Below are 27,511 nucleotides of genomic sequence, written 5' to 3'. Positions count from 1 at the left end.
TTTCCAAAAGCTACAACGCTTGTGCAATGCAAAACAATGCAAACTCGATACACGAGCTAAACTTGGCACCGCTGAAAGTACTCTAAAAATACACGTGGAATGTTGGCCTAACCGGAAGGTAGAGTTCAATTATTTTCAACCGCTCGATTATTCTGTAGCTTGCAACGAAAAATTATACTATGATTTGCTGCTTTGTATAAAAACAAAAAAAAATGAATAAAATGATCTTTGTCGTTGTTATACATAATCGAGAAGCTCAGTGTACAAGGGATACACGTTGTAATGGAAATACAGAGACATAACAATTTGGACATTTTGATGGAAAGTTAAATCGAATAAAAAGTTATTGGATCAATTTTTATTGTTATTTTGTATGTTTCTTTTTCATTTACCAAATGAATGCGCCACTAACTCAAAATTAAGATTACAAATTTCTTCAAAATATGGGAAAACAAAAATTGATGAATTAATAATTTGTTAAAAGTAAAATATAATGGACGTTATTAAATAATATAAATTTTATAATTAAAAGCATTGCATAGCAATTGCCATTTATCGTTATTTCTTTCTCTGTGAAAATTATTTTTTCTAAAAAATTATTTTTGTCGAGCGTTCGATTGATTCTTCGAAGCTGGATTGTACATGTCATTTCCATAGACTATTTTTTCTTTCTTTAGGGGCTTAACGTTTTTTGGACGTAGATAAAGTAAAAAATGAAAGAATACTGTGCCGCGAAGAAAACAGTGACATCGTGCAATTCGTGGAATCGCAACGTACCTCGTTCTATCTGCAACCCAAGTGATAAACTTAAGGTTTAAAGTAACCCCAGATTGCCAGGTCACACTTACCGATAATAAATCTTCAATTAGCTTTACTTATAAAAATAAGTTTCGTGCTTCTGCGTCATTTTTACTCGACAATTGTTTTAAATATAATATCTCGCATATAAGGTTCTAATAAAAGAAGATCATGCGTGAGCTGAATCTGACACTTGCCTTTACATTGTTTTTACAATCGATTGAACGATATCCTCCAAGCTAAACATATAACTATTTTCTCTGAGATATCTCTATTTATTATGATTAGTTCGTTCGAAATTTACTCAGTTGAAATATATTCATTGTCTTTTATTATTACAAATATCGAAGGAGAATATTGCCATTAGACATCAGTTTACTATTACTTTAAACAATATCAGAAACAGATTTGTCTGTCTTGTTCATGATTGAAAATTCTTTAGAGTTAACGATCTCTTTGCTCGAATTATTACCATCAGCCGAAATCTATAGGCAACGAAATAAAATTTTTAATAACAACGATACAGAGGTGTAACAGAAACCTAATGATAAAATCAAACTGATTTCTATTTCCAATCTGTATTTTTACAATTGACTGTGAGAAACTTCAAAAGAAAGGAAAAGAAGACAAATTTGTATTTTCAATCGTGCATAAAATAATTATAAACAACGATAAATAAAATGTAACCCGTACGATCGATCTACTATAATACATTTGTAATGATTAAATTTTCCAATCGGAACGAATTATAGTAAACGAGACTGTAGTAAATCGAAACTCTTAAACTAAATCTAAATTAATATAAAACAACGTTAACATTCCAGAAATATCTTACAAGGATAGAAGAAGAGGCTGTCGATCGGTCTTCCATTTATTGTCTTAATAACATATAGAACATGTGTTACAGATATATAATATACGTCTATTTATACGTATAGATACTTGCTTCATTCCTTCATCAACATTCGTTCCTCGTTTCGCCGCAATTATTCCTTCCATTAGAACCCTTAAACGCTATCACCCACGCCATACTCGGCGCTGTATAACAATAAACGCGAAACCTTAAACCAAACTACCGAGAGACAACATCTAAACAAACAAATGAGATTAAAAATTACAGTTACGTCGACGTACAATGGCGGAAGGAGAAAAAGGAAAAGGGATTTTTAAAATCGGACTGACTGTTTGTATCAGCTACAATCTGTTTCTTGCTGTACGTATACATGATACATTTTTTTTTGTTCTTTACCTTTTTATTTTATTTCCATTTTCTTCTTTGTAAAGGTACGCAAATCGACTGATCGTTGTTATCAGTACGAAGCAACGTTGCTCTGTTTTCCGTACGGTGAAACTTGTCCAGAGACCAACTTTTACTTAACTCCGTTAAAAAAAAAAAAAGAATGATTTGAAAAAAGAAAAAAAGAAGTAAAGAGGTCAGACGATCGATTTTTACGATATGGTATACGTATACGAGGATCGGAGAAGAAAAACGAGATAAGTGGATTATATAACTTTTGTTGATTTTCTGACCCTAACGTTACTTTATCATTGAGAAGAATCACACGAGATCACATAATTTTAAAGATTTCCCGACTTTAATGTCGCTTGTGTATGATTAAATATTGCAGAACAACAAAATTTCGTTCGTTTTCTTTCGGAATTTCTATGTAACGTAATTGAAAATAGACGAGCAATATTTTAACGTGGTGACAACGATATTATGTAATTTAATATTTCGATATTATGTAATTTAATATTTCGATATTATGAAAATTTTGAAGAGGACGAAGAAACGCATGTTCGGATCCAAGTAACGTGACGTTTATCGACAAAGCACGCCGAACTTGAAAACTACTTTCCTATAAAAAATAGAACATTTAACTGTTCTTTGCTCAGAATCTTTAGCTTATAGAATATTATAATATTTTAACTCTTTCTATAAAATGACCTTTTAATACAATATCAAAGAAAAAGTAGGTATTTCTCAATACAGTATTGATAATATAACGATAATTCAGGTTTGTAGAAAAATATTTTTTAAACTTAAGCCTGATCAGATAGTCAGCTGAGGCTTAACAGAGATTTATCGTTGTTAGTATTAAGAATAGCCAGAGTTAATCGTAGTTGTTGACCAATGAAGAGTCCAATTAACAAACTAAAGTCTCGTCGAAGTGACGCGATGATTTTCTTAAATGATATTCATAAGACAAAAAGGATTGATCAATAAAGTAACGCGTTGTGTGTCACGAAGGAACTGTAGAAGTAGAAACGTGTTTGCATTGCGTATTTCCGTGTAAATAACGTAAAATATCGAACGAAACGAAAAGGTTAGCATCGCCGTGTTTCGTCGTTGAAGTCCACGGTACACGAATCGATAAAATTCTAAATGTATTTCGTTCTTTTTTCTTTCTTTTTCTTTTGTAAAAAATACACATTAATATTAACATAAACATAAATATAACACGCAGTAAATAAATCAATGACCCTTTTTTTCTTGCTTTTCTAAATCGTATATTTGATATACAACTTCACTGACCTTTCGCAAATAATCAAAATGTGATTAACAGCAAAGTATATAATGTAGATAAAGGAAGTACAGTAAGAAACGCTACATTTTTTACTAATACAGATACATGGAGGCCCTGTAGAAATATATATAAAAAAAAGAAAATTATTGCACCGTGGCCTTCGACTGACCGAAAATATCGAATGATTATTTCGTATCAATGACGCTTCGTCTTTGCGGCACCGATTAAACTTATCTTCAAAATTTAAAGCTACGCGTTCTCGTTCACAGACGAAATATTACATTATAAAGCAGAGAATATCGTAGTTGTAGGATTCGCGGAATATTCGAACATTTTCAGTGAGTATTATCGTTTCGTATTAGAGTACAACATGCAAGATATAGCGTAATTCTAGATATTAAATAACAAGTAATTCCTTCTTAAAACAACATATAATAAACGATTTCTTTGTAGAATTAATTATTTGGATAAATAATTAATCTTTCCAACGGAACATTTTCTTTCATTCTTTGAAAATTCTCAGTGGAGCGTAATTCTAAATATTAAACAACGAGTTGTTCCTCTATCAAAGACAAGTAAAAGAGAAGGGAGAATGCGTTATAGAACTATTTCGACACGTAATTAATCTTCTCTTTCTTGTTTTCGAGAAAATTGATATCTAAAATATTTTCTATCCTCCGTTTCTCAAAAATTTTTGATAGAGGATTTCAGTCATAATAACTTTTCAAGATTGATTAATCGTTCTAGCAAACTTTTCATATACACATAGAAATATATTAAATCCCTTGAATGAATGTACTACGATCAGCAACGCCGATTCAATGGGGAAAAATGTTCGATGTGAGTGATCGGCCAACTTTTCCAATCTTCGTAGAAAACTAAACGATTGTTCATTGACAATGACAATTAATTACTTTTCTAGAAAACTCTAATTCAGCTGACACACCGAGCGGTATTCTACACAACGCTGTTCGATATTTCCGAGTAGAAGTTGCGTTCAAAGGAAATTTCTTTCCAATGTTTCGCCGGCGTTGCAGCTAACTTCTTCGCTGTCTAAAAACGCACCATGACGGACATCGGATTTCAGACAGCGGAAAAGCTAGTTGCGATGCTGGTGAAACATCGGAAAGAAATTTCTTCCAAACGTAGTTTCTAATCGAACGTCTCGAGCATAATTGTATAATGAATTTGGAATATAATTATTGTATACAACAGTGTCAGGTGCGACGATCCGGGCCGTGAAAGCCTCAAAACTCGTATGCTAAATCCTTCTGAGAAAAATTTTGATTTCCCACGAATCGCGCTATATCTTAAACAACAATCGAATAATTATACAAAGACAGCGTTCATGAAATCGATGACGAAATTGATCGCGAGTATCATCGCTCTTTGCGGTCTTCCCTTTGGTTTCTCTCAGACTCTTCCATCATTTATGAACCTAACAAATTCGCATTATTATTTACGATCGTGTTACTTGTGCGTAGGAATAAATTACAATAAAAGTCTTTATCGAAATTGTCTCGTTCAGTCTTCGCTCTGATTCGAGCACCTATCCGTGATCCATAGATCGTGCTTTCTTCATAAATAATGGTAGATATTCGTTAAAATAATAATTGCCGAGGACAAAGAGCGCGACAAATCTTACCACGAACTCAATTTTTCGATAGCAATTTTAGCGAAAATTTCTCTTTCCGAGTGTATAGATTTCTCCTTTGAAATGATATTTAGAATAGAAACGGCAGTAAAGTGCAAAGAACGACGATCCAATACAAATGAAACAGCAGGTTCGATTCGAAGAATCTTTCAGATGTGAAAGATCGACGTGAATTGCAACGAACAGTATCTACAAACTTATTTAACAGATCGACGAAAAGTGGATCTAATGTGAAACAAGAAGGATCCACGACACAGAAAATAAATAAACGGCAGCAAATATTTATAATTAGACTAATTTTTCAACGGTGACAAGAATTATCTTCGTTTCGCGAATTTATCTACAGTCTGTTCGTCGCTAATTCTTATCTATTGATTTCGCAATCGAAATTCGATCGGAAGGACGAACGAGTTTTATCCTCTTCCCGTGCCAAATTGGGTAAAAATAAGAGAGGAAAGGAACAGACATTAAACGATTAAAAGTAGCGAGTTAAAATTATAAAGTAAAAATAACTATTACAAATGGACAGAGAGATTATTCGGTATTTCCATGCTCTTCCGTTCGTTCTCTCTCATTTTTTCTCAATCATACGATCTGAAATGCGCCGACACGCACACACATACGCATACACGCCGCACATATACACGTAGTCTTTCCTCCTTTTTCTCCGTTTCTCTCTCGCACCTTAACACCATAATAGTTGTCCACTTAAACTTCGTTAATTAATTCCTTCTTTCTTCTTCTTGCTTTTTTCTTTCGTTAAAAACTGCAAAAGGCTCGGTAATTGGACGAAAGCTCACGGCTCTACGGACTAGAGGTGCAACGTATGCTTACGTGTACATTAGAATATAAAAATATACTACCGTTATAGCTATGGTTTTTTTTTTCTCCCGTTCGTTTCGTCTCGAACGTAGAAACGTCCCCATTTCAACGACGAAAAAAAAGAAAAAAAAGATGAAAAGAAAGCAAAAGACAAATCTCTAAACGATTCATCGAGGAATCTCGTACTAATTGCAAATGGAACCTCGAAGCACTCTTACGATTAATCCATTCTTGTTTCGTTTCTTTCTTGCAAATGGCTACTCTGATTAAGAAGACCAGAGGTTCAACTCGACCAGATAACCAGAATTTTTCACTACGAATTTTCATTCCATCAAACTTCTCGACTAACTAAACATATAACTATAATCGACTTTCGATATAATATATACATATTTTTTTCTCGAATCTTTGTTTGATCCTGACAATTCTTATTTAATTAAAGAATTTAAGAAATTCATGAAAACTGTTGGGATTTTCTCGTTTACCAATAACTAATGCAGAAATTTGCTTAAATCTCTGCTTGGTCCTACTAATTCTTATCTAATAAAACAACCTTACAAATTCGTGAGAATCGTTCAGGTTTTCTTGATCACTGGTAATACATCCGCAAAGATTTACTCGAATCTCTAACTGAACCTGATAATTCTTATCTAATTAAAAACTTTAACATTCATACAAATTTTTCAGGCTTCCCATAATTCTCGATTTCTTTGGAATCGTATCTTTTATATTTAACAACACATATATAAATTATTTAAAATCATGCAAATCTAAAATAACGATTAAAACGATAACTTAGAGATTAAAATTTCTGTAATAGACAGAAAATGATACTTTTAAAATCTTTATAACTACAATGTTTGACGGTGACAAATCAGCCAACGAAAAATGACACCGTATCAAAATATATTTCTACGTTCGAGACTTACGTTACAGTGTTGTTTCCTGCGTTAGTTTCAGCCCCCCGGTATCGTAAGGTTCTCGTAAGAATCGTAGCTGTCATTGGAAATCGATTTCGTAGCGCGAAACAAATGTCAGATTTTGTCTCGTCGCTGTTGGAAGAATCTTACGAGTGAGGCAATAGCTTAGCAAACGCGAACAAAGATTTAACAAAAATAGTTCGTCTCCGGTTTATTCAGGGTGTCACACGGTCGTTTTTCGACATTTCTCGCGATGTTGTTCGAGGCTGCGAAATTGATTTTCCTCAAATTTCTTGAAATCTCTCATCAATGATGAGAATTCCCTTGTGCAACTTAGGATTTGCGTGTCAATAGAGATTGAAATTACCGGGTGACACCCTACACCTTGTAAAATTTAAAACACGTATGTCTCATAAGATATAACAATTATTATTAGTATAAATTGCTTTCATTCCCAGAATCCTTTATTTTTCCAACCTGATGTATAAGATACTTGAGAAATTCTGTGATAGATCGAAAACAAAAGATTAAAATGGTCTTTCGTATTCTTCAGAGATTAGTTTAAAATTGTTGATAATGCGAACAATAATGCAACTGTTTCCAAAAAATTCCCGATGATTGATGACTTCTTTAAGTCCAAGTATTTTTTTTTTTTATATCATCGTAGTGTGGCTAATAATTCGTGTAAATGTTTAATGAAATGTCGATGAACTTTCGAGATAATTTGGATAGAGATCACTTTTGGGATGATGCATTTGTAAAATAAAAATTAAAAGGTCGTCACTTCTAGCGGGTTGAACACAGAACGTGTCTGGCAGTAGACGGGTCCCTTCGTATTTCGTTCCTCTCCGCCGTTCATCTTCGTTCAAGTCCTACCACTGTGCATTTCCTATTTCAATCCCTCTACTGTACCTTTATCGTCACCCTATATAATCTGTGCGTTTCTTTCGTAAATGAAAATATCGAATTTCTTCATAAAATATTTATGAAAAAAGTACTGAGAAACGTTACGAATCTATTTCGATGTTCATACAGAATTGTCTAATTTCTTTATACTACTAAAAAATATAAAAATGTTATAGCAACGAAAAAAATTGAAAATTTTCCTCCCTTGCGATACAATAGAGTGGTTTCTAAAATACCTTGTACATCAGGTTGAAGTTTTCATAACATGATTAAAATATCCTAACTCGTGACTGGTACTTATATAACTGTTTCCATAAATCTCAATAACCGTCATTCTTAACACGTGGAAGAATATCGTTTCTGTCGTTAACCAGAATAGAATTCGAACTTTGTTTCTTAAGAGGCATATGTACAGAGGACAAAGTATAGGAAAAGGCTTCGTTCGATTTATGTTGTTCGTGTGTTTACGGGCAGAGATACGCGCGTAAATATCGAGGGCCTCAATAATGGTGGTTACGTTGCGCTTAAATTTAAAACGATTAAAAAAGAGAAAACAAAAATACCATCTCGTTAAAATATATACTATACGGATAAAAGAAACGAACGCGTTAAGAAAGAAACGTAATTTCACTTCTCTGGTAAGAAGAAGCGTTTCTTCGCTCTTGCAAAACGTAATAAACATTTTTCTGTTATTTTCCTCTTACCAATGCGTAGAAGGATAACGATAAGACGAAGTGTTTACAGAATGGATCGATTAATAAGCAGCATTCTGTCCCCAAGTTAACAATATGATAAAACAAAGCGAGTAAAATAGCAATGTAACGATATCTGTCATGCGTTCAATATAAAATTAGAAAAGATCGATATTTACCATAATATATATGTATATATATATATATAAAAAAAAAGAGAAAAGAGCAGAAAGAAATAGAATACCGAAAACTAGAGACTCGATTATAACTGTGATGTAAATATATCATTACGTAAAATGTATCGATGAATATGTACAATAAAATGTGTATAACAAACATTGCCCAAACAGACTGTATATGGTAGTATACGATTAAAAATCGACCGATTTATACAAAAGAAAAAAAAAAACGACACCCTCATTCTCAGACACACTTGCCACCAATACTGACGCCGCATATGTACAATTTGTATTGTGTTTATGTTCTCTATATATATAGCATATAGAAAGCACTTGTTCACAGTGAAAATTGTTACAAAAAATATCTTAACAATATATAGTGTAATCTTAACATCATTTGTTCGTTTCTCTGTTTATGTTATATTGCTGATGCTACCTCGAAGACTATTGACATTTGCAATAGTTGACACATTTTGCGTGCGTTACGTGAAAATACGTATTTTCTGTGTTATCACTAGATTGTGGATGTTTGTGCTTTGCATTTTTGCGAATATATATATATATATAAAAAAAATGGAATCTAAGGAGATATTTGTTTCAATAACTACTGAATATTATAACAAGTGTTGTACTTTAAATGTTTTATATACTTTTGCGCATCGAGTGCATTCTGCGGATTTTCTCACTTTAAATTGCATGTAACAGATTTATAGGAAATACGTGAAAATCCACAGTCTGATTATCATTTAACTTACCGTTTTATACACATATGTATATAAGTACCGTGTCTTTTCTTTTCATATAAAATTCTTGTACTTCGTTCTAAGATTACCGTTTCGAAAAATGATACTGTACAGCGAAGAAGAAGTCTTTTAATTGCAAAACGCGAAAGACGTATCTTTATGTAACACGTGCAAAACATGTTAATGGCAACGGTGATCAGAATTACAAAAGAAACGTTTAACATTAGCAAAAATATCGTGGTATCGTGAAATACTATATCGTGTTGTGATCTCGATCGCTATCGTGCGACCTATGATTATTCTTTTCTCTCAGTCGTAATAATTCACGAGGGTATTTACGTCGTTAATTACAATTGGTTCATTGTTAATGTGGTCTGTGTCGTTCAGGCAATACTGTACCAAGTTTAGTCACGAATCGTCGGTAAATGTCATTTATCGTTTGGAATTCGATAAACAAAGTCGATCTCATTACCCAATGCGATCTCGTGCACGCGACACAGGACAATGTTGCTTATTTTTGGCAGCTGTCACTGCTATTGTGACTCACGAAATTCTAATCGTTGCCAAAACGCTGAAAATGTCTCTGCTTTCTTTAACCGATAACTTGGATTGCACTGACGACTATTATCGTTATCCCACGTGAGGACTAACGTAAATGGTTCGTTTATCGTTCACGCATAATGCCAGGAGCGTAGAAATGAACGAAAGAACTTGTCGAGGAAATTCATTAAGAAATTGATCGTTTCATCTTAATATTTTCGTTGTAGTGCAAATTAAATATAAGCGATATCGTTTTTATGTGTATTCTGCAAAGTATAATATGCACGATGTACAGTGATGAACGAAAGAAAATTTAACGTTGATACTTATGTACGTAATTACTAATGTTATTTGTATTAAATATTTTTGATCGTATTGATAATAATCATCTATACTTGTCTAATTGGGAAGTTACAAATTATAGATTATATGATTTTAAAATTTGAAATTGGATAGTCGAATGATTTGTAGTTTACAAAATTTCATTTGTTTTAGTACAAATTGTTATATAAGATTTCATTGTTAATATTAGTTGAGTTATTTCTGAAAAAATATATTTGATCTATTCATATCTATTTAGATGTACTCGTAAATATAATTCCATTTTGAATGATTATTAACATTTTTCGTATCATTTAATGTTTCATTTTCACGCTGCGAAGTACAGCACAGTATGAAAATCGAATTGAAAAGAATTACTTTTTTCCTTTTTATTGAAACTATTCGAAAACGATTGAAGAAATTAATTAAACAGTAAACTTACGCTTTCTCTCATTCGTCACTGCATATACATTTGCGTACCACACGATGATCGATTCAAGTCCTCGAATCACAGAATGAAAGCAGTTCACCATTGAAATTAGTTAACAATGAACTAAACGATAAATCTACTGCCAAAGCTGTTGAGATCTCCTCTTTCGTAATTTCGTTGCATGTCTAGCACTCCAGCAACTGTACAAATATACATGCATAATAAAAATAAAATCATGAATGATCAGTTACTATCATCGTCTTGGAGATTTATACAGGTATTTAATGATTGATCGATCAAGTCCCGATTTCCCTGATTTTCGACGATCATCTGGCGAATAAAATCTAGAATTAGGAGAACAAAGCAACCCACTATGATATTCGTTGCTATTAAACTATCACATTTCGTTTAAAAAATATTTATGAATATGGTATAACGTATATTCGATTCGTGTTATTTACCGATGTTATAATTGATCCAATGGCACTAGGTCAGAATTGGCACTGGTCGAACGTTTTGATTAAACGAATAGAAAAGCTTCGTTTCGAAGTTTATAAAGTTGGTTCGTCGTAATTTCGTTTCATCTATGGGGCTAAGAGTATACGCTATATAGATAATTCATTAACGCATTCGCTGCTATTAAAATCAACGCCTTCCGTCTATCTTCTCATCAGGGAAATCTTCGTTTCAAATTTACTTTATTACATTCCTCACTGTTTTGTATCTCCTGTTAAAAACTTTCTATCGAGACGCACGAACTCAAAAATACAACAGTTATCTCCTCGTTGCAACCATATTGGGGATTTATGTATAACAATTGAATGAACGCCCAATATGCGTTAATAGCAGCGAACGTGCTAAATAAAACTTTCGTAAGCAAGACCGGATTGGTCGTCGCTCAGAAGTTGCTGAGCAGATATGTTTGTGGATAAAAGTTCATCAACAGGTCGTTTCAACCTTAATTCATCTGAGAATATTCATGCAACTACGTAAAATATCGTTAATATCTAAAAAAAAAAAAAAAATGAAACGAGAAAAAAGAGCCCTTGATTTCGTCTTCGAAGCAATACCATCCTTCAACAAACATCTCATTTCGAGTAATAGTTTCTCTCATAACTTTTAACCTCTGTCATTTCGCATTATAATCAGTTTGAGAGTCTTTCAAACACGTTAGGCTCGATTATGGCGCAAATTCTGTAGACTTAGGTACTTTCTAGGAACGTGAAAATAATCCTCCATGCTCTGCCAGATACTTTGAACGTTTCATTGTTCGTCCGCCTTTTAAACGTCCTCTTCAACTTCCAACTTCTGGCAAAGACTAAATCCTCTTCTCTGTCATCTTCAAAGAGGTATGTGTACTTAATATTTCTTCTCTCAACTACAGTCCCAGTTCGTTTATAGAAGTGGTATCACGTCTATACCGAATACATATTCTCGCTCGTAAACAAGGAACAACGAACGTGTAAAAAATGTCAGTCTAACAGGTGCGTCGAGTTTCTCCAGTCCATTGAAAGGCTGTCCGGAAAACGGCAGGAAAGAATAATTGACGCTAGTGCGGTCCCTGCTCCCCGGCTTGCCTTCTCGTTCCTTCGATCGACTCGAGAATAGGACAGTTATGTACAGTAAGGTATATACTCTAGGAACGTTTATACAACCGTAGGCTTTCTCTCTTTCCCTCTCCCTCTGTCTCTCTATCTGTCGCTAGTTAGCCTTACTCGGATCCACTTCAGACTCCTTGTCTACGCGAAACATCACTGTGTCTCCATCACGGCATCCAATGCTCGATCTACGATGTCCATCAGTAGAACACAGGCGACCACTCGTGATGCTGACCCTCCTGAACCGTGATGGGCATGTAACCAACGGCTGGAGAAACAGGCAAACACTGGAAGCAGTAATTGAGTCCGGCGTTGTTGTCCCAGTACTGCTCGCCCTTGCATTGAAATCGAACCGCGAACTCCAGCCTCTGACCGATTGACAGCGTGTGACAGTACAGGACGAACGAAAATTTGTCGCTGAAACCGTCGCACGAGTTAGGTACGTAGATGGCTTGCAAATCGCTGAAGTTTCGCCACGAGTTCAACGTGTATCTGATGTGCACCGACTTGTGAAAGTCCAGATTGATTACCCGGACCGTACCCTGGATACAGAAAGACACGGGATCCTGGACCAGCACGTTCTCTAAGCATACTCGACGTTCGCGGACCAGATCCAGGAAATTAGGTAGACCGCCAGGTTGTTGAAACAGAGGCACCAAAGTTCTGTCCAGTTTATGCGAAGACATCCCGCAGCCTGATGCGCGTCGATTACCTACGTATCTGGCTCCCCATTGAGCTGGGATTGGCGAGCTGTTTACAGGACTGGTGTCTTTCTGGAAAATGTCATCGTAGATCAAGTCGCTGTACGCTGAGTTCGGCACTTTGGGGATTTCGTCTAAGAACGTTCGCACGTCGGCGAGATCTAGGCCTAAAACGTCTGCGAATCGAACGATTTTCTTCCTTCCAGGTGTCCCTGGTGGCGTTTTTCCTGTCTTCAAAGAAGAACACCGTCTGATCTTCTGAGGTCTTTCTTCTTCCTCTTCCTCGATACTATCGTCCTGTGGCTCCTCGGTTATATGAACATCCTCTTTGATACTTGGACTTGTGGCAAGCTTCTGCAACAGAAGGCACATCTTATCCTCGTCGCTGCTAGCTATTATAGCTCCATTTTCTATTTGTATTTTTATCTCGTTCTTTATCGTGGTTTCTATCACTCCCTCTGCTATAGGACACTCGAGGGATAGAGCACCAGGGATGTTGATCATACTGCTGTACGTCGAATGGTCGTCAGTCTCATTGCCAGGAATCTCTTCGAGGTTCAAAGATAGAACCTTTGATTGTTGCTCCAGTGTATCCTTGGGCTTCTCCACGTCATATGGAAGATCCTCCTCGTATGTATTTTCCGATGAATCCGAAGTATCTTCTTTGACGAGATTCCTCGCGTTCTTGATATTCTCCAATTTGCTGTTCTCCGACAGAAAGTTAATAAAATCCACTTCATCGGTATCGACTTTTTGATCTTTAATCGCGGAAGTAATCATTATACTAGGTCCGTGGACGGGTATCTCTGAATCAGAATGCGACTTGGGAAGCCGGATCTGGTGTATGACTACAGTAGGATTTATTTTTGCGGGACATTCGTCCTGAAAGGACATAGTGCTCTCGTCGAACGTGCTCCAAAGAGATTCATGACTGGGCGACGTGGATGTCTCTTGGGAGCTTCTATCGTTCGAATCCTCCGAGCTGCACGCCAAATCCTTCTTCCTCGGGTCTTTATCGCAAAAATTATTCCTTTTGAACGAAGCGCTCGATTCAGATGTGTCCTCGGAATGTTCAACGCTGATCTCTGGCCTTCTACGACACGGCAAGCTTTTGGGCCTTATTATGTTGCAACCGTTCGAGAGATTCGACGTAGTCACTTCGCTATCCGAGGTTGTCACGGGATCGAAGAACGTTTCGTTCTTCGGTTTTTCAACGTCGGATGATTCTGGATCGAAAAACATGTCGGAGGAATCGCTATCTGGAGACGTTCCTAACAGAGGAGACGCGAAGACGTGTCCAGATTCTGAATCTATACTGGTTTTCGATTCAATCGGTGAACTGTTGTGAATTCCATGATGATTCGATTTTAATACTTCCGGATTCACTACTAAATCCGCGACTTCCGCTGCTGTGGCTTCTTCTGCCGGCGAACTAAGACCATCCTCATACTCGAGATCGTAATCGTAGCACAAATCCGTGTTAGGATTGTGACGAGGTTGATGCTGAAGAACGCGATTGTTGGAGCTGTTAGTTATTATTTTTCTCCCTGTTGTCGGCGAACGTAGCCAGGATGTTTCCTTCGGCAACGAGGAATCATCGTTCCGTTGAGAATTGTCTTCGCCACCGAGAGACGTTAATCGTCGATGAAGACGTCTGGCGAATGCCTCGGCTCGACCACGACAATTGCTCGGGAAAAGGGAACTGACCAGGCCGCAGGAAGGGCCGCCACTGTGGGCGCTGCCCGCCGAATCCATGCTGCCCATCTCGAGGACGGGCGAGCCGGACGTCTCGTCGGCGTGCCTGCCCTCCGAGGGCGAGGTCGTGCTGCTACCCTGCTCTTCCGCCTCTCGACTCTCGGTGCTCGCCTGGAAATTCAGAAAAAGATAATATTTTAGAGAAAGGAAATTTTATCGCAAAAATTGTATCATACGGTAGAGCTCCATTTACCTAAACTTGTCGAAGAGACAAACAGCTTACCTAATTATATAATGGGAGCTCGGCAATTTTACCCACAGCCTATTATGTTTCGTTCGCATAATAGAAGCTCAAATAAATGAATTCAACCAGCCAAAGTTAAGTTAATTGAGCATTAACTAAAATTTCGTAAATGGAGTTTTACTGTACAAGCAAGCGCGTATATTTTAAAGACAATTGTCTTTCGTTCTGACATTTACATATCAGTCGATTCTTTTCATCATCTATCGTCATCCAACGAGGAGATCCGAAATAGAAGAGGAGACTTAACCGAAGAAAATATACATTTTCATTGTAAGAATGTACGAATTACTACGACCAAAAGTTTTGTCTCAGATGTTTCATAAAATTCAAGAATTTAAAAAGGCTATCAGTTTAGAATTTTCTGCGTTACGTTAGGAAAATCCTAAAATACGTTCGTCTATTCAACTAAAGAAAGTTGCCGTTGATATCGATCCAAGTGATTTCGAATTATGTAATAACAAAATTGTCAGGAAATTCGCCGCAAGTATAATAATTACTAACTTGGTGTAAGTTTTATTATTTCGTTTGCATCGCATACGCCATATAATATAAACCTACTGTACCATAAATGCTAAATGCTGCGACATAGTATAAACAGTATAACATTGAACAAGATAGAATGTATTTCTAAAAATTTCCCACTAAGTATCCTGATATTTATAGCCGGTAGTTAGTATATTATGAAACTCTCAAGTCACATACGTCGCGTTGTAGGAAGTTAAATAAATATGCAGATTTTTCATGAAAAGAAAATTCCCCATCGTGTAAATAGATTTATCTCTTTAATGCTTTTCTTAATTGACACGATACATGTTAGTTATCAGGCGAAACGAACTATCCCAAGTTCCCTGTGTGATGAAGCGAGGCATGATCGAGAGAGAAATTAATTATGCACTAGAGGAGCAGCGTTCTTATGAAAAGGTGAATTTAAAGGTAGTTTCGTAATCACGCGAGAGGTCACGGTGGGTTCACGATCGTCATTTGAATACAATTCGCGGTCGGCGGATCGAATCTTAAGCACCGTGTATAAATTTTCTCATCTCGCATTTGCACGTATCGGCTCGTAAATCTTGTCTTCCGCATAATACACGACAAAACCCTTTCGGACTAACCTGAGAAACAAAATTACGCGATGGTGTTAATGATCCCTTGCGCCTTACGTTCGTGACGAAAATTTCAGAAAAATTATTCCAAGTCTTATGCTTGAAACAAGAATTTATTAAAAATAACAAATACTTAACGAATACAAATAACGAATAAAAGAGTTAGAACAGAGAAATACGAGCTGTCATGCTGCAGATGAACGATATACGCCGATGTGCAAAGATTTGAAACACTGTTGATCGAATTTCCATTGTCTTTTCATTGTCAATGTTATATGCTAATAAATAATTAACGTGCTAAAATTCTTTCCTTTTTTATGAAACATACGTAAGTATAGATTCTATGAAACTTCATGATAGAATCTTATTTCGCTATAAGAATAATGAACACGCATTTCTCGTGGATTATTGTGAAAATTAGTGCGCTATTTTCAAATTTATAAAAATTATGAAATTCAAAGTTATAGAAGTTACAGATAGTATAATATCGCGTCGACGCAGTTCTATTAACATCCACACGATAAATCTGTTAAGAGCTTAGTTATGAAAATGTAACTTAGCTTGTGAGAATATATTAGGTAGTCCGAAAAGTGTCTTTCTTTTACAGACACGTCTTCTTTTGTGATCTTTATTTTGATAGAACAAAATGGATCATTCGTAATTCGATAAAATGATATAAAACAGAAAATGTTGTGCATCCATGGTTTCCTTATAGAACGAAAGAAACTTTTCGAACGACCTAATAATTATTTTATCATCGTTGGGAATTTTCTTTCTCATTAACATTTAAGCGATGATATAACGAGTAATTACTAAAAACTGAGAGAAATTAGTTTTCTCAATTGAAACGGACGTAACTAAAATGACAAAGTACGTAACTGTTCCATCACTGCATTTATCGTAAAATGTCACGAAGAATGTTACTTAAATTTCATTCTTAATATATTTCATAGGGTGCTCGGCGTCCTTTTTACGTCGCTAAAAAGGCAACAGAGCATTTAAAACATAGGAAACTTTCCAAATACAACGATATGAGCGATAAAAAAATCGGTCAAGGTCAATTCAATCCACCCACGAAAATAAACGCGGGAACGGCTGTCTCGTTTATCGTGGATATTAACGTCCATATTAACGTTCACACCAACATTGACGACGACGAGAAAAAATTCATCGGTTAGTTGATTCTTCGTCGCGTACAGCGACGCAAAGGGAGAAGCAACGTTGGGTCGTAGGGCTCCTTCGACGCTTGTGACAGTTCTTGAGGTTGCGTATTATGAGCATAATCATAGTATGATCTGCTACAGTTAAAGTTACAACTACCATTACAACGTTGTTGTATTGTAATAGCTTCGAATTGCGTCCATCGAGCATCGTGCATCGTGTAATACTGCGTCGCAGCATCTTTGAATGAAAATAAAGCGCGTTGTTCTATTTATACGCAGTTAGATTCTATCAGTCAGATTTATGGATCTTCCTTTAGATCATTTTGAAGATACCATCGGCTCCATCGATCGATCATTGAACGATGGAAAATTCGAAGAATTTTAACGGACGTGTTTTCGTTCTTTCAAAAGTGGTTCGACCTTTGGATGTTCGAATGACCGTTTTAGAGTTTTGCATATTCTAAATTCCTAGATTTATAGACAATGAAAATTCTACTATGAAGTTTCCTTACTATGAACTGTCTATGGAGCATCTTTGAGAAACTTTGATATTTTAATCCTTGAAGATAGATCTGCGTTTAGAATACTAAATAAGCTTTTGTTCTGCAAGAAGTATATGTCAGTTCGAACGTCTGAACTTGGAACGATGGAAAATCCGGGGAATGTTTAAGAGATCTTTAATTGAAAGAATGTATGTACATACATACATGTATATATTTTTATTCGTTTAGAGGCAATTCAATCGGCAAGTTCGAGCTTCTAATTAATCGTAAAAGGATTGTAGGGTTTTAGGTCTATGCTTACATAGCTATACTCGCTGCTATAACTGCAGCTATAAGACCTCAATCGTTTGACATTCGAATGATTAATTATTAAAGGATTTGCCAATTTTTTATATAGAATGCTGTATAAGATCTTACTCCTCAAGAAATTGTTCTATCCTTCGATCGTTCGTATAATGAAAAGCATTAAGAATTTCGATTGAATCTATGCTTGAAACGCGATATAAAAATTCAATTCTTCTAAAACTATTGTAACTCGCCGATTCGGTTTCTCTACGATGGAACATTTAGGATCCGGTTCTCTCAAAGTATTATATTCCGATCGTTCGATATTTAAATGATTTAAACGACGATTGGAAAATATTGAGGCTTTTGAACGAGTCTAAACTTATAATGCCTCATAATGTTTTATTATCGTACAGTAACGATTGGTTGATAATACGGCAAAGAGGGTAATAATAAAAGATCGGCATTAAAAGACAGTGTGAATAAAGTGATTTATAGACTTGAAATATTCTTTGATGAGCGCTAACTATTAAAAAGAAATCAGTTAATGGCGCGGTGGATGTTAACCCTGTGATTAAGTTACACTTTTTTGAATTGACGATGCGAGTCAGCTGTCCGCCTATATTTATCGCTTACGTTATGAAAACAAAGAGTCATTAGCGAGTGGAGAAAATTACTCTGCGTTTTATAAAACACGTCCCATATGTTTCATCCTACGCCCTTAAAATGTAATAACAAAGATGAGATAAACAAATAAATTTTTTCCTCTCAAGAAATATCATATAAATATCATAGAAATATTCGTGAAACTAATTATTCGCAGTAAACCATCATTGTTTGTAAACAAGATGACAAAAATGAACCCGCGTTAATGACATCGTGGAGAAATTTGAGCACAGATCACAAGGTTGGCTCTTAGCCAAAATGTGAATAGAAAGAGCGAACAGAGTAAATGCGAACGATCGTCATCCCGATTTACTCGTTGAAATTTTGACGCGCAAAACGCTCTTACGACACAGAAATCCTCTTGCAATTACATTAGAATTCAACAATGAATCTTTCAATGTAAGATATTTCAGCAATAAATGCGATAAAATAGAAACGTTCAGAACGAAATAAGTAAATATCATTTAAGAATTTATTAACCGATAGTAACGATATAGCCGATGATCATATATAATGAATAACGAAATGATGTAATTGTTAGTAGAAAAATTGAACAGAAGATTCACTCTACTTAATCCAAACGTACAATTGCACGTTTGCAATATTAATAATCGTAATATTCTCTCTGAAGAAAATGCTAGAAAAGATATAAATGAAAACATATAAATTTATATGGATATTTGCATCTCATTTGCAACGCCAATCAGGTCGATAATATCAGATCAGAAACATGTAAATTTCGATGACTAAACGTGAGTTATCCATTTAACCATACATAGCGTGAAGAAACCTAGTCGTTTGCAATTTAGCAAAAGAACAGAAAGAAAAGAGATAAAAGAAAAAGGGAAAGAACATATACACACGAATATTCGAAAACGGTTTACCCATATCGAAGTGAAGAAAATAATCTTTACGGTCTCACCTTTCCCTCGAGCTTATTGTTGCGCCGCTCCATACGCACTCGTACGCGACAACCAGACAATAAAAACAAGAAGATGGTGCACGGGAAAGCAACGCAGCTGCGAAACGTACACACGAAGATGAAGAGGAAGAAACGCCCTCGTTTCGCCTTCTGCCTTGCAATCGCAGAGGTCTGGCAATTATTTTTGGCGCCGAGCTCGCCATAGTCGATCATCGAAAGCAATTGGTCAAGAAATGGAGCGTGATGACCACCATGAGTCCACCGGTCGAATCTCGTCGATACATCAATACTCCGGTTCATCGATATTTGACCGAAGTAAAGGTTGAACTTCCTCTAACGTTGCCTTTTTGTAACAGGCGAATGAACGACCAGAGAACGAGAGTGATTTATGTGTTTCGATAGCATTAGGAAAGAACGAATCGAGCTGCTATGGAGATACATAAGAATATCGAACGAGGAAAATAAGAATTTGTTTTTAGCATCGTTGGAAAGAAAATATTTGAGATATCGAGCTTTGCCGTGTGAAAATTAGAACGCGATAAATATATCGCTGGCAAGGGATCAGTTCTGCCTATCTGGCCTGGTCGGTGATCCGGTGTTTAAACCGTGCGAAATTCATAAGTACACCTTTCGAGTTACTGATGCCGATATAATCGCGATAGAGATGATTTTTTTTATTAAAATATCAGAATATTGTTGCAGCATGTGAAAGTGCAAGTACGCTTGAGACGTTGAAGATATCGATTCTTCTAATTCGCGAAACAAATGATCGTTCATTTTCTCTATTTTTTCTTAAAAAGTTTTCTTAAAAAGTTTTCTTAAAAAGTTTTCTTAGAAAGTTAAGTCCTCGGAGAGGAATGAAAAGATTTTAACAACTTTATTTTTGAATGAATAGATTAAACGACATAGACGTTGAAAATAATGTATTATTTTGTCATTTAATTCTTTATATAAGGACGTTATTATTATTTATTTATTGATTATAAGTAAATCTATTGTTAAATTTTATTAACGGTGAAAAAATGGTTAAAGTTGTTGGATTTCATAAATTCTTTAGTAAAATCTGTAACTAATAATCTAGTAAAATGGTTTTCATAATTTATCCAATTTTCCTCCATTATTCTGTAAAGGATACATACTATTTGTCACTTAGAAGAATTAAAATAACTTTCATTTGGCCTTGATATGTGCTTCCATCGAATACTTCTCTTTATATTTTTGACATCTTTTGTACTTTTATAAGTGCAATTCTATTCTAACCATAATTATATTACTTATCCAGGATCTTTGCTATAAATTGAGATCAAGTAGAAGTAACGGTTACAAACATTTGCAACCTATAGACTGCGGAGCATGAATTCTCAGTCGAGTGCGTATGTACGCACTCGAATGATCCTCAACCCATAAATCTTTCACGCAAAAAGCCAGAAACAAAAAAAAAAAAAAAATACAAGGAGAAACTTCGTTGAAAAAGTTCTCGCAGGATTCCAATTTATTTTTATACGAGAAGTCACGTACATGCCCATTACATCACGTACCCCACAATTCCAATATTTTTAGAGATAGATGTACGGATACGTTTGCATTATCAACGATCCGAAAGGACGATCGCGAATTAATTTCACATTCCAGGATTTTTATAACGTTACCAAATGATCTTCGAAAACGAGTAACCACTTCTTTGAAAATTACTCGATCGACAGACGTCAAGTAGAGAGAAAATAAATAGTCGGAAAAATATTACAAGACAAGAGTATTGCAAGAAATATGGAAAAATAATGCGAAGAGTTAAGTATATCTTGGTTAATGTCTACAATCTTATCTAGAAAAATGTTTCTTCGTTATGAAAATAAAACACGACTGATAGAAGTCGGAACAAGCTGTCGAGTTTGACGATTGACCTCTGACGTTCTGGCGCCAATCAACAGCGACAAGGCGACAACACTAATCCGAGGAGAATGATTGACGTGTATGGTCGAATGAGAAACACGCGATGCTACGCATTACAAAGAAAAAGAAATAATAATAACAAGACGAGGAAAAGAAGAAAACCAATTATGGCAACGATAAACGAATTAGATAACTCGTAATACGATTCTATGGATTGCGTTGCAACTTTCGTTGCGTTTGCGAGTTGCTTCGAAGAGATCGTGTACTAGAAATTAACGATGTTATTAACTAGATTATACTACGTAATAACGGCAAGAAAATAGCAATGAAACATGTCCTGTAAAAGTTAATATATATGCGAGCAATAAATAATACGATCTGACGCTTATAGTCTTTCGTTCGGTCGATTCGTGTCATAGCAATTTATATAATTAATAATTATATTTCTGATTGTAACGATATTGCACATATATTTGAAATGTGTCTGTGGAAACTATTTACAAGAACAAGTTTAAAGAAATAACAATTTCTAGTATTTTTCGAAGATACAGATTAATACGGAAAAGTAGGAATGTTGTATTATTCAGTCATTTTGTTTTAAACTTTAAACAAGGAATACAACAATCACCATTTACAGTCTTGGTCAGGCATAGGATTATGTAACAACGCCATTTGAATTTACATAATTTATACATATAGTGCCTGGGTTTAAAAAAAAATGATGCTAAACCTTCTCCTATGTGGGCGCACGTGTATTTAGTGTTACTTTGTGACAAAGTAGTTTGATATTTACGTAACGTGGTTCATTTGATCATATTTATATAATTAATAAATCTGGTTTTGGCCAGATCTGGCGAGTGCCGTACTACACACGATTATTATCAGCACGATCGTCAGAATAATTTTCGATCAACACTATGAATTATCTTGCATTACGTGTCTATCACCGTAGACTTAATTTCATAGTTCTCGGTTTCTGCTTTTTCTTTTTCAGCGAGTGAACCTACAATGAACGGCTAAAAATAAACAATTTTCTTGCACTAAAAATAATACTCTTGGAATCCAGTCAAGAGATACAAACGCTAAATATACAAAGATGCGGGAATTATAACTAACAACCATAAATTACATATATTTTGGCAACAGCCATAAAGTACGTCACGCTTTAAAAGCTAAATTGACTTAATGAGTTTATGACGTGGCACGAGGCTAGCTAGCTAGTAATTACAACCAAAGAAAACTCTCCTATTATTATTCTTAGAGAAGAAAAGGTTACGATTATTCGCCTCCCTTCCTTTCCTCCTATTTGACGATCGGAAAATATATCGAAAAAATATATCGATGCCTGAAGAATCACAATCTGAAGGTGCCCAAAAGCGAACACTTTCTATCCAATAGGATTAAGAGGCATAAGAATGAAAAGGCACGGCCAATAAATGAAGCGTCGATCGGTCAGGACCACCTAGGGAAGCAGTCGCGCTAAAATCCTTGCAAATCGCGTGTCGTTCCGAAATAATTACGCAGCCGGACGGTCGTGTCGGATGTGCTACACGACTAGGAAGAAGGCACTCGCTCTATTATTATGCGTAGAAAAGGGAACAAGAAGGCACGTTACGCCTGCGGCATGCAAAGTCTTCTATCTCTCTCGTAGTTCAGGTTACCACCTCGCCCCGCCGACAACTTCGATCCTATCTGAATCGTAAACTTTCTTTATCTGGACCATAAATACAGAAAGAAGTTCGCCGAGTGGCCCGCGGCCGCGTCCAACGCCAGGGCGTTCCCCGTGCCCGAGCGACGTGGTTCAACGTCAAAGAGTCTGGAGGCCAACAGCCTCCGAGCCTCTTCTTACATAACGATTATCTATCACGCACGCCTAGACTTCCGATAGACGACGACCCACCGCTGTGTGGAACACACGCGCGCTGCATAGCCGGCTGCGAGCGTCGTGCATGCAGAGAAAAAACATACGTATTCCCGATACGACGATTTTTCCTTCACCCGCGATGGTGACTCGCCGCGATCGAGAGATGATTACGCGCGATTCAGTCGCGAATGCACGACACGAGTGCGTGGAATGCGAAGGGCGCCTGCCTCTTGCCGAGTTTTAGGTCGTTTGTAGCTCCTTTTGCATCTGCCACGGTTGTTTCCGAGCCACTTACGACGATTCTTATCGCACGATGTTCCGTCCTTTTCGATTGTTTTATGTTACGTTATAGGTCTGAGGAAAGCTAGGAACACTGCGCGTGATAGGTGTACCGATAGTTTCTTGATAGTATGGTGGGAGTTCAATTTTGTTGGTATTGAGAGCGTTTCGAGGGAATGAGAGTTGGAAGAGGTATCGTGAGTTGAATGTACGATTCGGAGCGGAAGGATGAAGTTTGTTCGTGTGGTACGAGATGTATAACAGGATAATGTAACGATATAGTAAGATGTTAGGAACGTTTTGGGGAAAATGAGAATTGAGAGAGATGCGTAGAGACTGTGATTTGAATTTTGTTTGTATAATAAGATAATTTGGTAAGATATTAAAATATTCGATTGTATATTTGTATAGAACAAAGAGAATCGATGATGATTCTTTTCGTGGCGATCGTGAAACGATATGTGTATTTTAGTTATTTTATTTGCATTTACGTTATGATATAATGATATATGATATAATAATATGAGAAAATAGGATTTGTAGGAAGTCTTGCTATGACGAAAGTAAATTATAATACGTATTTTATGAGTAAACTGAAAACAAGTTAACAATTAGTAGCATCAATACTACGACCGATCCTTAAGAATGAATAAATTCTAGAAATTCCTACAACATTCTAATTTTGATTTCTAGACGAATTTATAATTCTTAAAAAAGAATTAATTAACCTACGAGAACAATTATGCACGATTCTATAAAGATAAAGTGTCGTTATTGGAACTGAATTTCGTTATAAGATCCTGATTATTTATATTCATAAATTTATGGTTTTAAAATTAATTCAGAGTATCATAAAGTAACCGAGGTCGAGCGTTCTTGGCAATAATTGAGCAATTCGAAAGATGAACGGAACCGGCGGGATCCTGAATTTGCGTTAAGGTACGGTGTAAATTATAGTGATGAAGAAGCAATGCCTTCGCACGGCGATTTGAATATTCGAATGCCAAATTTTTTCCCCGTATTTTTGCTCGTGTGATGTTCAATAACGGTACGATCAATTACCCGCAATAACTTCCCCATACATGATACTAGGGATTCTGTTTTTAAAATTTAATATTCCACCGGCGTTGCTTGCTATTCTATACCAAATATAGCCGGCAATAATTGTGTTTCTGTGTACGAGTACGATAATGACTCCAATTCAACCGAAGAATCCAGTAACGACTGCTACTTGGTGCATTAGCGTACCAGTACCCAATGAAGTGTTCTGAGATTTGTTTGAACTTGAAATCGAGAACAAGAGAAATTCGCTCGTTTCTTGTGCGATTTTAGATCTGCTATAAAGATCGAAAGAATAGAGCATAGCTTGTAAAGAAATTCAAGCTTCTATATTTAATTCTCTATGGAATCTAGGAAACGAATTTAAAAGCTAGAGAAAATAATCGATAGAAAGTATTTAGAAGAAAGAGAAAGAGAAGAGAGAATTTCTATATAGATTATAGTAAAAGGATATTACGATAAAAAAAAATACTTGCGATGTATAAAAAGCATAGGATCGTATGAAAATAATATCTTTCTCGATTTAAAATAAAATTTTAATATTTGTCTTAAAAATATGTAGCTGATCAAATAACATTGATATATTCTGCAATTCATTCTTACTCAAAGCTTTGTATATTAAATCCTTGAATCCTCCGTACAATATAGCAATGCAAATTGAAACAAGTTACGTTCACGTCCCACATAGTATCTAATAAAATCGCAATTGGTATGACAATGTCGCTTCTTTGTACAAAAAAAAAAGAAGAAATAGCTACAACGGTATGCTCTAGTACCTTTGAACTTTAAAGTACACTCGCACCGTTCGAAACACTGCGATGTTCCAAGACGCCTCTTCTCATTGTGTGATATAACAACTACAATACCGAACTGAGTCGTACAAGCACGGAAGATGCAAATCTATTTTAGTTGCCGATGATAGTCACTTTCAGCTTTAAAACACATCTGTGCCGTTTGAAACGCTTTACGTTTGCGTCAATCATGAAATCAAAAGGCTTCCAGTATGATTTTATAGCAAAGCATTAATGCCAAAATTAAATTACACGTTCGGTTAAAGTACATGTGAAAAGTGAAAAGACTTTAAATTTGTTTTATCTCGTTGAAGCTACTTCCGAAATTTACGTTTACACTAAAAGAGAAATTTATACTCACTACATATTTCATTTTCATGGGAAGCAGGTTTTCTGGCGATATTTGCAGCTTCAATTTCGAATTAATGATATCTCTGATCAATGATCTTCTGTTATAGATGAGATGTTCTGCAATAACGGTGTTCTTGAAACGGCGCCACTAACATAATAAAATATTTTTCCGAACAACAACTTCCTTTAAAAAATGTTATTCTCTAACACTAGGTGTTCTTATTTCTTATGACTAAACGACACTTACGTGAGTTACTTCTCCAGAGAATCAACCTACTTGATGAAAGTGGATCTATTCTTCAACGAGAATTATCACTAACTGTCGCTGTTATAAAGAGTTATTTCTTCAAAGACAGCTTCTTTCTGCTTAAACTATTATTAGAAACTGACGTTAATATCAGATATCATTTTTCTAAAACCTAACAACTTCTTTCCAAAATATTTTTCGTTGAATTATCGTCACAACATCAACAATTATCCTTCCAAAGACCAAACTTTTTATGCAAACGATATTTCTTCTGAAATCATTATCGCATACCGACAAGAGAAATCAAGCAATTTTTATAAACACAAATCTCTTTCTTTAAACCATATTTTTCACTGGATCATTACGAGCAGTCCACATTCATATTAAAAATCACGTTTCTAAAACCAAATTTCTCTCCTAAACAATATTCCTTCTCAAAATCATTACCACAAATCTACATTGATATAAAACAATCACTCGCTCTTAATTTCTTTCCACTAATCAATCCTAATATCAAATATCATTTTTCTAAAACCAAACTCTTTTCTGAACGACATTTTTCACCGCAGTGCGTTTAAATCATCATCACGAAGCATCGCTGTTATAGAACCTTATTTTCCTAGGAAGCAGCCCTTTGCTACGATAGATATTCCTCAACAACGTGTTCTTAAATCACTATCACGAACCGACACTGGTCGGAGCCGTGCGCTGTCACGATTGATGAATATTCGACGGTCAAAGGCGGCATCTTCGGTGATCGATTCGGAAGCGATTTTCAACGATCCGTTACAGGAACACGCGTTGGTAATCGTCGGTTTCCTGTGAACAGCCCAGCCAACCGTTCATTTAAACATGCGTAGGATTCGTTGCACGCGTGTACGTGCCCACGCGATCCGAGAACATTGCACCTGGGAGGAAGGAGACGATGAGATGTAAAAACGAGACGTTGGACACATTCCTCGTAGTAGAATTTATCGACAGCTCCGCGTGATTAGCAAATAATTAAGATTGGTAGACGACGAACGATGTTGTAATTCGATATCTATTCGTCGTTTTCTATTCCCAGAGCGTCGAAGGGAAAACTTCGATTCGATCGAACGGATTCGTATAAAATTTCGTTGATCTCCTGAGACGCTTGTGCAGTAGATACGCTCGTGGCTGTGCACGCAAGGTGGTTAGAAAGCAACGTTCCATTTGCAGATTGCGTGGGTCTACGTTTATTTTTAGAGTTAAAGTATTTACAATTCTATTTTCGACTCTGGATTGTTGAATAATATTGCGGGTTTTGTCTTTGTCGCTTTGACGGAAATGTCTAAATTTATGTTTCGGCTTTATTAGATTAATGCTTAGGAGAATCGAACTCTATTAAATGAATATTTAACATTCTATTGTGAATTCTATATTGCTATCGGTCTTTGGAAATAGAAATTTCTAAATTTATACGTTATGTTCCTATTTCCAATTCAGGTTTGAAGTTTCTTAATGGAATGTTGAAAATTTTATTAATTAATTCCAACTGTTTCAACTTCCAAAAAAAAGTTGAACTTCCTTTTTATT

The 27,511-nt window shown here is 35.8% G+C and overlaps 1 protein-coding gene across 3 annotated transcripts in view; it reads right to left on the bottom strand.

Moving 5' to 3' along the window:
* Positions 1-1,651: 1,651 nt before the first annotated feature.
* LOC117211256 (glycogen-binding subunit 76A) overlaps positions 1,652-27,511 on the bottom strand; it is a 93,650-nt gene continuing 67,790 nt past the window's right edge. For 2 of the 3 annotated variants that reach the window (XM_033454940.1, XM_033454941.1), the window contains one exon: positions 1,652-14,698. In XM_033454940.1, coding sequence (XP_033310831.1) covers positions 12,332-14,698 — 2,367 coding nt within the window. In that variant the 3' untranslated portion in view covers positions 1,652-12,331. The remainder of the gene's footprint in view (positions 14,699-27,511) is intronic. The other variant, XM_033454942.1, reaches the window with a different exon arrangement.

Source organism: Bombus bifarius, unplaced genomic scaffold, assembly GCF_011952205.1.
Source record: "Bombus bifarius isolate JDL3187 unplaced genomic scaffold, Bbif_JDL3187 scf7180000008225, whole genome shotgun sequence".
Taxonomy (NCBI): Eukaryota; Metazoa; Arthropoda; class Insecta; order Hymenoptera; family Apidae; genus Bombus; species Bombus bifarius.
Note: the sequence above shows the minus strand (reverse complement) of the source record. Positions and strands in the feature narration are given on the sequence as shown.